The 18521-nt window shown below is 41.9% G+C and overlaps 1 protein-coding gene across 2 annotated transcripts in view; it reads right to left on the bottom strand.

Moving 5' to 3' along the window:
• VRK2 (VRK serine/threonine kinase 2) overlaps positions 1–17874 on the bottom strand; it is a 36567-nt gene extending 18693 nt beyond the window's left edge. For both annotated transcript variants that reach the window (XM_084203530.1, XM_084203531.1), the window contains exons 1-7: positions 17686–17874; positions 17406–17546; positions 8793–8848; positions 8225–8294; positions 7794–7881; positions 7548–7656; positions 6280–6372 (exon numbers count right to left, since the gene is read on the bottom strand). In XM_084203530.1, coding sequence (XP_084059656.1) covers positions 6280–6372; positions 7548–7656; positions 7794–7881; positions 8225–8294; positions 8793–8848; positions 17406–17541 — 552 coding nt within the window. In that variant the 5' untranslated portion in view covers positions 17542–17546; positions 17686–17874. The remainder of the gene's footprint in view (positions 1–6279; positions 6373–7547; positions 7657–7793; positions 7882–8224; positions 8295–8792; positions 8849–17405; positions 17547–17685) is intronic.
• Between the last annotated feature and the right edge of the window lie 647 nt (positions 17875–18521).

The following is an 18521-nucleotide window of genomic DNA, read 5'->3' as shown; positions in this document are numbered from 1 at the left end:
TACAACTGGGGGCTATAACAGCTGCCCTCCCCATTTAAATCCTTCCACTACTATACTCTTATCTTATTTCAGAGTCGAGCAGGATTTCAGTCATTTCATTTTGTTCCTGAGCTCTCTGCTCTCCAGGTGGGCATCCAGACATCATAAACTGCAATATGCCTTTTATGCAGCCTCACGTTGCTTATGGGACCCCTTCCTCCCCTGACTTAAGCAGGCATACTCCCTTCCCCATTTGGATTTTCCAGCAGTTGAGACTCTTCAAATTCAACTCTACTGTGCACCCTCAAAGCCAGAGGAAGAGGCACAGCTTCCCCCAGCTGGACTGGCCTTGGGGCTCCAGCGGCCCAGGGCCTGTGGCCACAGGGCTGCTGGGCACTGGCCCAACTGTAATCCAGCCCTTTGGAATGCCACTGTCACTAACTTTCTACATAAACTATTGAAAGTGTAGGCTGAAAAAATGCAAAGCAAACCAGCCCTCCCCAACCCAGAAAGCCATCCCAGTAAACCATTCCTGGATTTAGAAGGCATTTTAACAAGACACAGAACCAAACTGTGGTTTTTCAGTTACTCTGAAGCAAATACACGGAGTTAAATCAATGTAAGAGAAAAAAATTGGGCCCAAGTTGTGTATACTGCAGTAGTGCCACAATCACCATTCCATCCACAGATTTCTGGGGCAAAAGCTGAAAATCATCTGAAGGCATAGAGATCATTTCTACTAAATCTTATTATATGATAAAGAAAAACATCTTATTTGAACATTAGTTTAGTTTCCTCTTTAGCTACAAAACAGTTTATCCTAAAAAAGTCTAAAATAAACTTTCCTGGCACTCACTAGCTTTTTAATTATGTCAGTCCTGGTAAAGGCAAAAACAAACAAACAAAAAAGCCTCAAGAAAACTTAACGCATTACTTTGTACTGCATTCTGTTGAACTTCTGATTCCTGTTTGTGCTCCAGGCAGCTTCAAATCCTGGGATTGCTGGTCTCTTGGTTTTACTGTTTCTGCTGCAGGATCTGAGCTTATCTGGAGCATGTAAGCCGGGCTGCAGCCCTCACTTCCTGCAGGGGGGTGGCTTTTAAGATTATTGATGATGTTTCTCACCTGACAGCCCAGCCAAACTGGGATACAAGATTAAAGACCAGAGGCATGGATGGCTACAAAATCTGGGACAGGGCATCAGCTTGGTTGGGCTGACTGATTTGATTTTCTCTTGTATCCATTCTCTGGTCTATTCCTGATGCTCTGGTGATGCCCTAACTGAGCCCACAGTCAGAGAACTCACTCAAACTACCCTAAAAAACAAGTTCAGTGAGTCTCCTGCACCCTTTGTGAGCTGGGAAGGAAAAAGGAGCCTAGGAGGTGCATTCTTCCCAGACTCAGTGCTGCACTTTGGATTCTGCTTGACTACAGGTTTCTGACATAGACAGAAAGATAAAATACCTTTAAAAATTAGGGTTATGCCTACATTAAAATAAGATTTCAACTGTTAGGAAAGAAAATATACCCACAGCAGCACTGGCAGCTCTCTGGTTTGGGCTGGCCATGCCAGCTTATGTGATAGAGACTCCCATGTGACAGCCCAGCCTTAGTGATCTTTCAAACTGCACCAACAACAGGCTACCCAGAAAGCAGCCACAAATATTTGCTAGTCAAACTTAAACCTCCTCCCCCCACTTATCCTATCACATTAACTTTGTACTTTTTTATTTTTAAGGCAGCTCCATAATGCAGCACATTTTTAACCAAGGCAGCTCCATAATGCAGCAGATTTTTAACCAATGGATTTACATAAAATACCTTCAGTAGCCATATCAGCAGAGCAATTTTCAATTTATACTGAAAGTGAGAAGGAACTTAAAGTTATCCTGCACTGACTGAAGATGGAAAGACCTGGAAATAAAGAAGCAACTGCTTCCTAAAGCCACTCACATGCAGGGTGTTCCTAACAACTGACCACAGCAGTTCTCCTCAAAAGTTGGCCATGAGTGTACCAGTTCAGCCTCTTTCTAGCTGGGCCATTTATCACTTCCACAGGTTTCACATCAGATTTTTTCCACAAACATGGCAGCCTCTCAAGGCAAAGCCTCTTGGCCACCAACAAAAATCAATCCCCTTCAGCTTGTACAAAACCAGCAAGGCACTGTTACAACCTTGCCACAACCATTATCAGAATGACTGTGTTATTTTAAATTACCATTAATTTCATTTCATCAATTCTCATTATAACCCTTTCATCATTAAAAAGATATATAGTTCTTTATAGCTAGTTGTCACTTTTTGATAATGTAATACTGCATGCCCTTCCAAATTTGCTCAGAACACGGTAGAGGTAGCTCATTTAGAGTTTAGAGTTGTTGTGGAATTTTTAAGGGTATGGGGAAGGGGAAAAGCAGATGAATGTTAAAGAATACTGACAAAAATTAAGGCGGTTTTAGTGGATGATGAAGGTGCAGCAGGGACAAGCCCAGAGCAGCTGGGTTTAGCTGTGGTACACAGTACACTCCTTCCCACTCACTTATTTTAACTCTTGTTTTTGTTCAGATTTCTCTTCTTTACATAGCCCAGTTTGCACCAGGCTCTGCAGTGCTTAGCATGGTCTGTAATTAATAGATTTTTGTTACCAACCATGAGCCAGATTTCTTAAGTCTTCACCTTTAATTTCATGCACTCATAAACGTGCCCATCTTGGTCAAGTGACTTATCACAGGCACAAATAATTATTTGTGAGCACAAGCAGCCAGCCACAGTTTCAGCCATTCTCTGCCCTTTCTCTGCATGACTCCCTCCCAGTGCTTGGTGTCTGAAGTGCTAAATATCTGCTAAACATACACAATTCTTACAACTTGGACCCATGATGATATTGAATTGCACTGAGCTGGGCAGTTATTAGCCTGGCACTCTGGATTCTCGTGGTATTCCCTTTACCTTGAAGGACAGAGCAGGAGATTTATTGCTGGAAGGATGAAGTACAGTGATTTTCTCTGTGTGTTTCCATTTCCAGGTTTACATCGTGCCTGTAAATAATTAAGTAGATACCTACTAATAAGAGGCAGATTGTTTGCTAATGGCCAGAGTGCTGTCAGGTCCAGTTGGGCACTGGACTACAAAAAGGGTAAAGGCAGACTGAGGTCCATGTTGGTTACCAGCAGAGAGAGGGGAAGGGGCACAGGGCATCTCTGCCCTGAAGGAGAACAGAGATCTGATTTTTTCTCAATCCACCTGCACTTTAGCAAGTCTGTCCCAGTGGGCTAAAAAGCAGGAATCATGATGATTCACCTCACAATGAAAAACAGCTTGAAGTCAGAATTGCTTTCATGCAACTTTTTCCCAAAAGATCAATGCATGATTTCTGTATCTTCTGAAACAATTTTGTATTCTTCTGTCTCTGATAATCAAGTCAGACTTCTATTATGTAACCATCTTGTCTAAGAAACACTTAAAATCAGAACTGAGGTGCACATGCAATTAAAATTCACAGCTTTTAAACCCAAACAGACTTGAGTCTGCAACATGTCTGCCCATAAAATCCATGGGGAAAAAACACTACAAGGTGATTGCAGGAGGCGCTCTCCCAAATCTCATTTATTTAAAATGCAGATTTTAAGCTCTTGCCTGGTGATCACTTGCCCCTCTTAATAGTATCACCATTTAAATGAGATGAATGTATTTAAATTTCTTTCAGAGTGTCTATGTTCTGCTTTATCATACAAACAGTTAGGACCATGCAACGAATTACCTTTAACTCTCCACAGCCCTGAGACTGTGCTTCACCTGTAATTTATAGTTCTGATGACTTCAAGTTTCCTTTGAGGCCTCTGTGAGATTCATGGGCTGTGCACTCCCCTCAGTCCATCACTGCTGCTTTGGCAGTCCCTGTGCAGGCCCGTGCTCAGAACCATTGACTGCAGAATTGATCCTGTGACCTGTAACTCAGGGAATGGCCTCGCTGCCCCCTGCTGAGCACATCTGCAGCTCTCTGAGGTCACTCGATTGGGAGCCTCTCCCCATTTCTAACCATCATTTGGAGGTCACACAGTGACAGCACCTTCACTTTATTTGTTTCTTTGTGGTGCCACAAAAAGTAGGAGATAGCAGTATGGATTTCACATGCCCTTTGAGAAAGGGGACTCTTATTTATTGGCTATGGTGTAAATTCACCAGGTTAATTTACAGAAGAGAGAGAGACCAGCAGCAGGAAGTCTAACACAGGGAAATTGCATTTTTTTTCTGTCATTTAGTGACTGTTGATGTGTGTTCTTAGATGCAAATTTGTCACTGATTTTCTGCAGTTGCAAAAAAAGATAAACTTTAGTGCAAGGTACACCTGCTTTTTTGAACAGGGATTTATCTCTCTTTACCAAAACAGAATATGGAATTATATTTTGAATGGAGATTAATATTTTTAAGAGATGAGTTTTTGCTTTCTTTTAAAAATAAGTTGCTTTAATTCTAGAACACTTAAAATATATTTTCTCTTAAAATCCTAGACCCTAAAGAGAAAGAACCCACTGGCATTAAATTTTTGAAAAACCTCATAACAGAAATCGTTAGGTCAGGCAGTTTTATTATGCCAACTCCCACTGGAGCTACAGAAGCCCCTGGGCTTGTACTCCTGAGCTGGAGTTTGCCACAGGCTAGATGCTCTCACTCCCTATTTGTGAAATTAGGTTGATCATTTTACCTTTAAAAAACGAACACCAAGACCAAGGCAATCGAGTCATTCACTGTGTTGGCAGAGCAAGAAAGGTGGCACAAACACTTCACACATACAGGAATGAAAGTTTAATTCATACCATAGAAATGCAAGAAAATATCAGAAATTCTCCCCATTAGCACTTCTGAACTAGAATGGGAAGTTTTTAAAGTTTTATAGAATAATTTCAATGGAAGAGAAATTTTGGTGAAACAAAATTCTACAGCAAACCTTCCGGCAGTGATGTACACTTTGTAGATGCTGCATTAGGAGCTACTCAAACTGGAGCATCTACTGATTTATTTTATTTAATAAACCCTAGAAAATAAACACTAAAACCTCTGTCCAGTAATTCATAAGTGTCTTATTTTTAACCTGTCAACGAATTTACTATCATTAAAGCAAATTACAAGTACAGCACAATCTTCATACAAATAACTCCTGAAACAAATCAGAAAATCACCCAGCAACCTGCCCAATTCCAAGTCAGCTCCAAGTCTTAACATTTTATGATTACTGTAAGTGGACACTTCCAAAGTGATTGCAATTTGAAAAACAGCAGCATTTCTTGCTGTCATAAAAATATACAATAGCCAAGACAAAAGAAAAGTCATTTGAATTATGCTAATGGTTGCAGATCAATTTGGCTCTAAAGAGCCTCCTCCTCTGGATTCAGCAGAACACCATAAACTGTGATTATGCACTGGCTGCAACCACTGTATAAACCCAGGGCTGTCTTAAACAGCCATGCTGCGTTTCAAATGATGTCTTTCAGAAAGCTGACAAGTTAAATTTGACTCAGCCATTTAACTTGAAGCTTTTAAAAAGAGCAGATATACTCAAATGGTTCACCTCCAATGGCAGTCAGCTGCTTTGCAAGATCTGCTTCTTTATCACAGCAGCAGAGAAACCAAAATTGAAAGAAGTATTGCTTACAGCTAATTATATTTAAGTGAGGTTGGAGATGTCCTTTTTTCCTAAATGATTTTTTTCCAATTAAAAAAGCATACTTAGATTTTATTACCTGAAGAAAAAAAAAAAGACATCAGAAGAGCACATGGAATACAACAGGACTAAAAGATTTGTTTTAAAACATTTCACCCAAAGACTTCCATTTCAAGGCTGCCTTCAGAGTACTAGAGAACAGCAACTTTAATCCTACTTACCTGTTCCATCCACTACAATGAGCAGGACAGGAGAGTTAGGGCATGGAAACAATTCATGGCAATATTAGATATCTAGAACTTCCCAGAATGAAAGTACAATGGGCCACATCCAATCCTGTAACTGGTACAACCTAGAGCAGCAATGAAGTCCCACAATTCATCCTCTTCATTAGTTTACTCATCCATAGCAGTATCCCAGTCAGCAGAACACAGAGGGAACAAAGCCCAGCTTTGTCCTGCTTCTTTCTCGGCCCTCAAGCTCCACAGAGCCACTCACAGATCTGTTGTGAGGGGATGTGAATGTTCATGCATAAACTCCTTTTAATATGTGAATTGTGAAAGCAAAAATTTTGCAAAACTTAAAACTTTTCAACGGTTATAAACACAGTACAGGTGCAGATAAGTAAACATGCTCACCTCATGTGGATTGCTGTAGCCCAGAAGAAGATTTGCTGCTTTAATGTCCCCATGGACATATTCATTTTCATGTATGTACTCCAAAGTATCCAACTAGGAAAGAGTTTAAAAGAGAGAACATCATCATCATCTTCTTCACTCTGCCCCCAAATACTTCTCACTTAGACAGGGAACCAAGGGCTACACAGACTGAGCTGACAAATTTGGCTTGGACTAACGATGGCAAAGCAAAAACAAGCCATACTTTGCTTGAGATATCCCTGTGGATTTACCTGAGTACCAGCTTCTAAATCAGAGAGCAAGAATGAAACCAGTACTTTACAAACACCAGAGGAGATGCTGAGAACACCAAGCTCTAAGAAAAATCACATTCCATCAGCTCTAAAGGCTTGGCATAGATTTTATCCTGCCTGCTTTTACATGACCAGCATCTCATGTCACAGCCCCCCACCAACACCTCCAGCTCCTTACTGAGGCACAATAGCTCTAATTATTATTAAAAAACCACATTTGCATGTGGCAACTCATCCAAAGGACAAGCCAATCCTGACTTTTGGAGTGTTATAAGTTTATCAATTATGTGACTATGAAAGCCCTTCAATTTCAAAAGAAATATTATATTTAGGTTAAAGGGATGCTTTGTATGCATCGAGTCTAAGAGTTCCTCTTCTCTAATTTAAGGCCATTACCTCTACTCCATTCTCTATCCACCTCTGCTCAGCAATAGCAGTATTTCACAACACAAATCATGTTACAAAGGAGCACATATATAACTTTCTGTTGGGATGTGCCAGTCTACACCCATTTGAGAACAAAACTGGTATTTGCAGACTGGACAAATCGTGGCCTGTATGAGCAGTGTGTTCAGCAAACACACTGAAAATTTGGCATTCAAGCATGCAATTGTGAACTTTGACAAATATGGATGTCTAATACAATACTCTTCAGACACTGAAAAAAAATCAATACATGTTGAAACATGAGAATAGGCTTACACATCTCAGTCTAGACACACAGGTTGAAGTGGATGGTCTGTGTTTTAACCTATTAGAAAAAAAATTGTTTGACCAAATTTCAGACTGTAGGGGAGTCTTGATTTTCCACTGAATACTTTTTTTCCCCTAAAAAACCCCAGAGAAAGAAGAAAATACATAGCATTTATACATTTAAACTCAGCAGCCACCTAAAGGAGCGGTATTAGCAAGATAATTCTCTAGTTGAACTCAGCAAATTTGAGACACAGCAATTTCCTCTCTCTCTGTGCATACCATCCGTGCCCCAAGTTGTAGAACAATCTCCTTCTTAAACCTGCTTCCACAGTCTTCAAAGATTCTTTGAAGGTCTTGCCCCAGTCTCTCCATGACCATGAACCTGTAGCTATCAGGAAATACAGAAAAGGGAGGAATCCTTTAAGACATGACTGTAAGTTTGTGTCAGATTGATAGGACTAAATCTCCATTTTTGAAAATGGGTCATCAGTCAAACTGAGGCTTAATTACCATTTATTTCATTACCTTTTTCCCTTGTACTCAGCCAGGCCTGATCCCCAAAACACTGGAATTCCTAAACATCTTATTTTTTTGAGATTCATCCATTTTCTTACTGTAATAACAAGAAGAACATAACATTGGGTTAAAGGCAGCTGAGAACTCCAGGTTTGGGGTGTTTTCTCTGTCCTAGGGCTGGCCTGTCTCTGGAGTCCATTCCTTGGTGTGCACATAATAAATGTGGCCCTGTTCTGGCTGCTTGGCTTCTGTTCTCCCTTCTGACCAGAAAGGACAAGACCAACATCCAAATAACAAAACCTACAGCAATCTAGAACTACCACAGCACCAGCTGGTCCTGGTTCTGGCTTTCAAGCTCTAAAGCAACACTTCTTAACAAAAGTAGTTAAACCCAGACTTGTCCTTACCTCTACCTGAGTCAGAGCTGAGACATTACTTACTATGCTCTTGTTTTGCAGCCCTCTGGTAAAACTTCAGCTCAGAAAACAAGGGGCCATTTTCAAGATACTCCTGTTGAGAAACAAATAAAGTTGGTATCATAAAAGGACTTAAAAAGACAAAGTTTCTAAAGAAAAGCATGTAAGAAATACCAAGGGAATGAAATCCCTTTTATGTCTATGTCCCAGATTTCATGTCACCTGAAATTTAAGTAGCTAAAAAGAAAAGTTATTTGGCAATGCATTTTCATAACCAACACAGATTCTTCCAGATATTATTTAAGAGACTGCTTTCAGAAATATTTGGGATCAGGTGTGTTTGAGATCATAGTCTAATTTTCCTTACTAAACTGTTGAGGGGTTGTAATCAAGGAAAAAAAATCAAGTCAAGGAAATACTGTGTGTCATGGAAATGCCAAATACATCCCCAAGCAGGGAAAGGATATAAAAAACCCAAAGCACCAAAAGCAACAAGCATGCAATAAAGACCCAATGCTGAAAATAAGAGTAGGTAATTAAGAGAAAGAACTGCATGCAAGTTAATAATTTAGAAATGAGATCTACACATTACCACTTTAATGACATGCACTGCATCATCTTCTACAGGAACCTGAGTTTGAGGGGATGCTGTAAAGGAACAAAGAGATGGAGATCAAGCTGTATGCAACAATGTAATTGCAAATAAAGACTGTGCTAACACTGAGTCAAGCAACCAAAAATACACACCAAAAGATAGTCTGAATTCCTGCTTTTAAAGGTCAGAGCTTTGCCAAGTTCAAAGAAATATAAAACAAAACCAACACACAGAGAGAACTTTTAATCAACAAGTAGAGAAGCAATTTGAAGGCCTGTTTTCAGAAGTCTCCCCTGGATGTTAATTAAGGAGTAAGCAGGATGTCCTCAGTGCACATTGGCACCACAATGAGCCATTCCATTAGGACAGACCCTGTTTAAGTCATTCCAGCCAATTGGAAAACCACTGTATTTGGTTGCTGTCAATCTGCTGTCGTGACAAAGACACCACTTTAAAGTTCTGACCTACATTATGCCTCTAGACAGGATTGTCTGCTTTCCTCTATCACAAATTAATTTGGCCCTAGAACCTTGATTTCTATTCTGGCATTATTTAGACACTGGCCTAAGTTGGGGATAGCACAGCCACCACCTGCCTAAAGGGGAGCTGAGGGATTGTGCCTCTCAGTGCAAGTAGAGATTTCAAAACAATAATTGACCACATGTGCCAATTACAGCCCAGGAGACAGAACCTCTGTGCACAGACAATGCAATCCTATTTTCTTCTGACCCTGAGAGAACTATCAGCTCTCTCTGATACTACTGAAGCTACATAGAGCTACACTGGGATTAAAATTTAATGAGACTAAATCATCTTTTAGAATCATCACTGAAAAAAAGGTAAAAAGAATACAATTCCTAGGAAATAAGTGTCCCTTTCAAACTTCTGATAATGATCAAATACCAACAACAGTCCAGGTGTGAAACACTTCAACCATGAGCACACACAAAAATAGACCCCTTTTATCCGCATAATAAAAATCAAATAAACTTGGATCTAATCAAACCTTCCAAGCTTACTTTTTTTGATGGTCAGGGCATAAAAATACTTCTACAATGAAGAGTCCCCTTCAGCTGCCATCTTCTTCAATTCTATTCAGCATCTTGGTTGAATCTGTCAGGGTACACATCCCAAACACCCACAGGCTCCCCACTGACACTTCCCCATGTGAATGATGCTGTGCTAAAAGCACATTAAAATAAAATTAAAATATAAAAACAGTAGATCTGGAAGGTGTGAACTATCCATAGACTCACACAAGTAACAGTCACATCCAGAACACACATTAAATCTACTAGAAGGGAAGTTTTGGTACACTTTGTTCTTACCATATTTTTGTACTGAAGTGAGAATTAAGGCATAGGCATTTATATCTTTCATTTTTCTCTGCCACATATAGAATATGTGTAATAGAAGACATTAGTAAAAGGAGCACATCCCATATGTTTTCAGTGCATTCAACAACATCACATCACCCAAACAGAATTTTATTTGCTCCCTTTACTGGCACAGATCAGAAAAGAACCTCTGGATAAGAAAATGTAGTTCAATACCAAGTTACTTAACAGAGGTTTGATAGGTGTAGGCAAGTATCAAATTTAAATGTATTTGAAAGAGGCTGATCTAACTTCCCTGTAGACTTCTTGACATTTTATAAAGAGAGGCCTCATTCATGGTAATCTGGAACAGAGTAACAGCTGTCAGGGTAATGAAGAGGAGCAATTAACAGGAGGTAGCCCAGCAAAAGGGTTTCACCCCCGTGGTTCTTACACTGTGCTGGCTTGGATGCTTTTGGAGCCACACTGAAAGTCACACATCCTGAAGGAAAATAAACCTAAACATAACCAGCAATGGTTACAAAGTGAAAAGGGAGAAAAGTCAAAGCTCAACACCATACTGAAACAGGTGCCCCACAAAATGAGTTCCATTCAAGTGCACAAAAGGAGAAAAGGTATTATTTTTACTGCACATAAATGGAACAAGGCACAACAGTCCCCACAAATAGCACTAAACTTCTTACACAGATAATGCTGGGACAGTCAGTCTCACCCATACAGATGAGCAGAAGTTGTAGGTGCACCTTTTGCTACACCACTTTAATTACCCATTCAGATGCCAACTAGCAATCCTCCGGTCGCAGCTCAGAAAAAAGACAGACTACTTTCTTGTCCATAAATAAACATAAATGGTTTTTTAAAAATTGTCTCATTACTATGTATAGTTATTTAACAGACTGGAAAGGCTCCCAAGGTTTAACAAACAGTCTGATTACATACCTCATAGACCACCACCACATACTCTCCTGCGAGTTTAGCTCATAGTTAATTACTGTATACTCGTAATTAGCCATGTGCTAGCCTCGTTCTGTGTGGTAGCACATGGCTATTTATAATATTACAATCAGTTAAATGCTAGACTGCAGGACAGTGAGCAGAGACTCTGCAGGAGAGCAGTGCTGATAGGCAGGAGGTCTCTGATGGCAGATAAGTACTCACAGAGGGTACCAGGAGCACTATATGGTGAGATTACATTTGCAAAAAAAGCCCTTAAAATAGCATAACAAGTGCACAAGTTCCCAGCTTCTGCTCTTTTGTCAACTAGAGAAGCACAACCCCTGACATTTGGGGAGGGGGTGGTTGATGCAGGCACACAACCCAAACCATTGTCTGCATAACTGGGAGCACTGGTGCAGGATGTAGCTTTGAAGGAGGCTGTGGCTGTTTTCACCTCATGCCAAGAGGAGTCTCACAAAACATTTGCAGAGGGCAAAGGACACAGCTCTGCTTTCCCTCCCTCCCCTTCAATCCACAGCCACAGCTAGCACACCAGTGTGGGGCACACAGATTTAAAATGCCCTCTGAAATAAAGCAGTGCAGTAAGATTCACATCCCAGCCATGATTTCCAACTGCTGTGCCTGCACAAAAACCTCACCTGGAATTAACCCATATCCAGGATTCCCTGGTTTCACCCAGCACAGCAGTTATAGCCTTATCATCCACTTTAACCATTAATTTAATCCTTTTTGTTGCTGAGTGCCACATCCTTAATTAACAGCACTCTCTAAATGTTAACCAGCTATGGTAACAAAAGGGTGTTTGTGGCTGAACTGCCATTTCCTACAACCACACAGCACAATTGCAGCCTGACACAGAGGAACGTGCCAATTCCCTCTGCCAGTTCAAACGTGCTTGTTGTAGTTTTAGCAGTTAATTTGTGGCAGTCACATTTGGAATATGGTGAAATATTTTCAATGGCTCTCACAGAAGCATTTTTGTTGACAAAGTTTACACAGTGGAAAAGAAAACAGCATTGATTTGGCAGTTTGGAGAAACAGCCCTGCTCCTGTCCACAGCTGGTGTCTTTGCCACTGCTGGATATTTTGAGGATGTATTTGTTTGGGTAACACAAATAAAAGTATTTTCAGAAGTTCCTTAGTTGCTACTATTTTATTTTTGCTTTGTCCAATTCATTAGCTAATCCTGAGGAGTGATATATCAGCTTAGTTTTTGCAGAAATCAAAATTAATCACAAAAATATCACATTTTTGAATTTACAGGCTACCTATAAAAAAAGCTGGAGAAGTTCAGACCCTGTTCAAGTCAAGCCAAGAGCTGTTAAATTCAATGGGTAAAAGCAGGGAAGGAGTGTTGCTCAGAGCATCTAATGGTAAAAAAGGACCCAAGCTGCAGCAACAGAATTACTAAAATCAAAATGTAGGGAAGTAAATAAAAAGCAGCATTTGCTAAACACAACTTCATCTATTTCCTACAGAGGGAAGGTGCTAAGGCAAACGTTTAAAGGCAAACACAGCACATTGCCTCCCCCTCCCTGACATTGCAATATCCAGTATTTCCCAAAAACTGGAACATTCAGTGTTTGAAGGGTGTTTACACCTCACTTTCATTGCAGCCTAGGGAAGATCTCCTTCGCTGTTACTTTATAGATGCAGCATCTTTTCCTGACAGACTCTTTGCTGAGCAGCGTTTTTGACCAGGTTTTCTTCAAGGTTCTTATTCATTAGTGAAACACTAATCTTGACTCACCAGAGTTTTTGTATGCCACATTAATGGAAGCCAATTGTTTGACTTTCAAAGTTAATTACTTCAAGCTGGAATAGGGATGACACATCTTTAACCCCAGGCAGAAAAGCTTTGCATGGCCTGCTCTTACAGCACTCTCAGATGGGAGCCCAGGCCTCCAATATTTAAAACTTGATGCACAAACTGTTTTCTGGCAAGATTCTGCTGCAGCCCATCTGCTGGTCTGACATGGTGCCCATTCAGAAGATAGAATGCCAGTTTCAGTAGGGTACAGGTGCCAAAGACAACTGAAGGAGTGCCCTCTGTGAGGCAACAGGTATCTTAGCTGTCCTCCAAAGCTCCTCCTCCATCCCCCACTGAAAGTAAATAACAAATAAATTCAACCAAAACTGCTCTCCTGACCTCCCAGCATTACTCAGCATATGGAAGAAGAGTCCCCACACATGATGTGGCAGAACACTACAGTGTAAGAGCAATGACCTCTGCAGGCTTTGTGACAGGCTTTCCACTACTCTGCGAAAATGAGTTAAACATTCCAATTTAAGACTTTCAGCTTACAGGGGACTCAAAAAGAAAAATAAAGGGGGAAGATTCCAGAGGAAGCACTCACCAGCAAGAACTAGTAAAGGTAAGGAATATTTTCTCTTTGAGAGATAGTGCAGGTCAGTCAGCCCTAAGTAGCCTCTGAGCAGCAAACTCATGCTAAATGTATGATTTAGTTCACCTACAAATGCAGTATGTCTATTTGTACAGTTATCATTAGTGACTAGACAAAAAACCCTTCCTGAAGTGGTGTTTGTCTACTAACAAATTTATTTTCACACTATGGTTCACACCTGCAGGTATTTTAACATCATGAAGTTGAGAAAAATCCATCCCTAACCTGAGTTACCTGCTAGTGCTTTTAATTACAGGGCTTTGCTATTACAATCTGTCCTTCCATTGAACTAATAAAAACCATGCTGAAATTATCTTTTTGTAAAATTTTACTGCATTTTTAATTAATTTGCTGAATTTTAATTTAGGCAATTGCTGAAGGACTTTGTTTCTTCAGAAGCAACTGCTAAAGCAGCTTCCCAAGCAAACCAAGGAATGAACAATAGGACCAAGCTTCCATCGATGCTTCTCTTCCTTGATACAGGTACATCCCTGCTCACAACTATACAAATTCTCCACAGAAATTAGTCTGAAACAGAAACAAACTCTCTTTCCCACCTCAGCCTGATTCCCAGAATACCAGCAGTTAGATTGCACTATGACCCAAGTTTAAAAGAACAGGCCCTACCAGACCTCTTCCAGTAGCAGGGCTCACTGTACTGCTAGTATTAAAAGACAATATTCACCCATTTAATCACTGCTTACTGCTCAGGAAGAAATTCTCTCTCTCTTCCTTGAAAATGTGAGGAAAAAATCCTCAAAAGGAAATGAAAGTGCACTGGCTATACTGATCTCCAAGCAAGGTACAGTTCAATGATGACTTCATCAATAGTTACTTTCCTGAGCTTAATAAAATTAAAACACATTTACAATGTAGTAAGTTCTATTGTAAAAGACACCATCTAACAAACATTTGTGCATAAATTTTAAAAAATATTTCTATTTTTCAGAACCATCCCTTTCCATGAGAAAGAAGCCTGCAAGTAGATAGCGCTGGATGCAGCAGGCTTCACACGACAGAGGAATCTTAGCAAAACATTGTGTAACCTTTCTGCATTTAAATTTTCAGTCCAAATTGTGCATTAATAGAGTGCTTGCAGCAGGACTAGAGAATGATTTATATAAAGATTGGTGTTAATTACTGGCTGTGATCAGAGAGATAAATGAGACAATGTAAGGCTCCTCAGCTCTTGGTTCATTTTCCACTGCTCTCCACAGGGCTACAAACCAGAGAGTTGTGAGACCACCAATGTCACAGCCTTCCCCAGGTGCTCTTCATTCTGCTCCCCTTATCAAAGGGGTAACAGCTCTACCTGAGAGCAAATCAGCACCAGGAACACAACAATTTGGAACAGATTGGAAAGAGTAAAAATAATCAGAAAACAAGGGAAAGCATTTGTGAGGGAGGGCAGAACCTGAAGATCATGGTAACTTTCATGCACACAATTAGAAGTTCCAAAGCCCTACGTTTGCATCCTGGGACTCAGGGTCAGTAAATTGCTTTTGGCAGCTTTGATTTGGTGAACAGAACCTTCTTCCACAAAATGCACCCCAAGTAAATAGATTTTGTAGAGATACTGTAAAATTTCTCAAGAACATTGTTATAGATTAATGGAGTATGGAATACCTTTAATGGGAAATTAAGCTATAACAACCACATCAAAATCTTTACACTGCTACTGTAAAAATACTTATTAAAAGATATAGCTGGCAAAGTTAACCTTTACTTTCATAAAAGGGCTGTGCTCTTCATACCTGGCAGGCAATCGAACCTCCTGTCTCCCACCTCTCTATAGCTCCTTCTCTGAAAGTTAGTGGTCCTCTCACACCTTTGCTCTAGATGTTTTAAAAACAAGCCTGAACAGCACAGAGAAAAGGGGGTGTCTCCAAGCACCTGTATCTTAATCACAAAAATTTGTCATCCACTTCACTCCCCCTGGTTCTCAAAGGCAGCTGCATTCTGTAGCATCGAGGCCCCAGGAAGCTGCTGAACGGTATACTTTAGTATTAACACATCAGAGATCAAGAGGTGGACAACAAAAGAAGAAAGCTTTAGTGTCAATACTTAGGGATAAATGTCCACTTTCTCTTTAATTGATGAGCTACAAGGGGAACTGAGCCTTCAGTGCAGTGCTGCAGGTAACATTCACTGTTCTTCCTGAAAGAAGGGATTAAATGAACACAAATACCACTACAAAAGTGGCAGCTGCATTTCCTCAGCCATGCTGTCACGAAACAACAGAGAATAGTAAAACCAGGAGTCCCTGATTCTCATTCTAATCCACTGACTGCTCTCCAGTTCAGAGGGAGCCAAACTGCAACAAACAATCACCTCAATATAAGATATCACCTTGGTGGGCTCTGTGATCACAGAAAACTCAAATCTGCCTGGAACTATCTGAACCCCACGTGCTAAGCCACCTTCAAGGTCCAGTGTGATTTGGCTGCAGCAGGAAATTACAGAGCCATATTTTGAGTGATTCAGGAACACAACCTTACTGGTCCTACACATGGAGAGCTACACTCACTACAAACTTGCTCTCTGCACCTTATCCCCAGTTTCCTCACACCCTTCTGTCTGTGGGAGACTTCTGCAGGTTCCCATCTCCCCGTCCTTTATCTTGGAATGGAAATTCCCAGAGACACCTTCACTTAGCCCATGCTAAGGTCCATTTTCTCATGGTAACATCTCTCACGTGCCCAGCTCACAGCACCTCTCAAATGTAACCAACTAATGCTTCAAAGGTGGTCATAACAAGGTAATAATAAGATATACCAAAGAGAAAAAGAAAAGTACTCTAACTGGTACCCTACCCTTTGACACCTCTGTATTTGATCTGTTAGCTGAAACCTCTGTCATTCCCACTGGTCTGTCTACAGAGCAGTGAGGAATAGTATGAACTATAGAAATTCCAGAGGAAACCAAACCAGAAACGTCACTACAGAAACCTCTTGGATATACTGGTACTGTATGTGTAGCTGATTTCTGCATAAAAGGAAGCTGGTTTGTGTATAGGAGTGACTTGCTTATTAAGTTTTAAGCCTTAATATTCCAAATAGAGTTAACATTACTGTAACTCAAAAAGATCATGTAAGGCCTCAGGGACAATGCAGTAAACTGCTTCTAGGTGATTCTTCACTGCTCCATACAAGTTCATCTTAGCTCCAAACAGACACTGTGAACTAGTTTCTATATGCTGCCATGAAAAAAAAAGAAAAACCAAACCACCCAAGTTCATAATATTGCCTTGGACACAGGATTTGCTCTTTCACAGAGACTAGCAACAGTAACATACTTTACACCCTCTGCAGTGACCCAGAATGCTTTACAAACTGCCTTTCAGAACTATTCACTCCTCACAGAGCACAAACTGACTGAAATGCAGTGGCTTCTTCTGAGGGAATCACAGAAGCTTATCTAGGCCAGAGCGAATACAGAGCACCTTTTCCACCTCGGCTGAAAAGATGTGAATTCAGAGGCAGCACCCAGCTAAGTATTGTTACTGTTTAATTTCCTGGACCAACTAATTTACTCTTCGCCAGAAAATAACACTTCCAATAACCAGAAACTGAAAGAGGGCTACAGGGCATGTGGTTGGCATAAGGCCAAAACCCTGGCTAAGAAAAGCGCTGTTACTTTGAAAAGCATCACCTGGCGGTGCTTTGACAAAGTGGCACCTGGGTTGCCCCGCTCAAGATCCATAGAAAATCGTGTTAGTATCCAGCAAAGCGAGCTGGACACGCCAAAAAGAACACTGCGTCATGAGGAGGAATGGAGCAGGAACATCAGCTCAGAAAACCACACTTGAACAAGGATCACCACCGCACTTTTTAAAGTTACTGCCTTTTGCAGTTCAGGAAGTTACAGAGAAATTTGCAAGTCACCCTCTTAATCAGCAGCAGTTATTTTACCTAAATAGATCAGGCCAAATCCTCCCTGGCCGATCTGATTGCCCAGCCTCCAGGTTTTTCCTTCGGTGTCTTTCAGGATCATGTCTTTAGGGAGCGGGACTGGCAGCTTGCCTTTGCCGGGACCTTTGGGCGGCATCGTACCTTGAGGGAGGGGAAAACGAAAGAGAAAGCTTGTTGAAAAATCGCTGCCGGAAGGTACAATACCCCTCGATACGTTTTGCCCACCAGCACGGAGCAGGGACAGGGGGCGATGTCCCTCAGCCCGCTCCCCTTCACCCACCTCCACAGAGCCCCCCCGGCCTCCCCCCGCCGCCGGCCGCAAACTTCCCGGCCGGGCACTTCCGCAGCAGCCGGACGACGAGGAACGGGCGGCGGGACGCCGTCTTCCCGCCGAGAAACCCTGGGCGGGGGAACCCGGGGCGGGGATCGGGGCCGGGCCGGGGCAGCCCTGGCCGGGCCGGGGAGTCCCGCAGCCGCCCCCTCACGGCCCTCAGCGCGGCGGGGCGGGGCGCGCGCCATTCCCGCCTCCCCTCAGCCCCGCCCTGAGGCGCCGCCGCCGCCGCCGCCTCCCCTCAGGGGCACGGAGCGGGGCGATGGCGCCTCAGGAGCCGGCGTGTCCCGGGCGTTCCGGCTCCTCGCTCCGGGAAAAGGGAGATGGAGGAGCAGGGAGAGTAAGGGGGACGGAGAAGGAGAGAGATGGAGCAGGGAGATCATGAGGGAGATGGCGTCCGCTGCCATCGGCCCCAGGCGTTCCCGCTCTCCCGCTTCTGAGGCTGCGCTTCGCGAGGGAGGAACTTTAAAAAGTTATTTTAATTTGCACAGAGAAGTAGGAGATCAGACAGTCTCCTGCCTGAGGTAAAAAAAAAAAGAAAATCTCAGCTGACGGGATTTGGAGTCAAAAAAACCCCAAACTGTTCTCCAGGCACTTTGAGGAGGTGCAGCAAAGTCACAGAACTCTCGTAGTGCCACGCTTCCCTCAGGCCACTTCGGTTTTCCCTCAGGATCTTCCTGGCAGAGGTCAAGGGTAGCCATTTCCACCCAGAAACACAGATACTCACCCCAGAACAGCACAGTGGAAGAGGTAATGGCCACCTCAGGCTGGTTCCAGGCAGGGAC

This window comes from Fringilla coelebs, assembly GCF_963513975.1.
Source record: "Fringilla coelebs genome assembly, chromosome: 3".
Taxonomy (NCBI): Eukaryota; Metazoa; Chordata; class Aves; order Passeriformes; family Fringillidae; genus Fringilla; species Fringilla coelebs.
The sequence above is the reverse complement of the archived record's forward strand: the minus strand, read 5'-3'. Positions and strand labels throughout refer to the sequence as shown.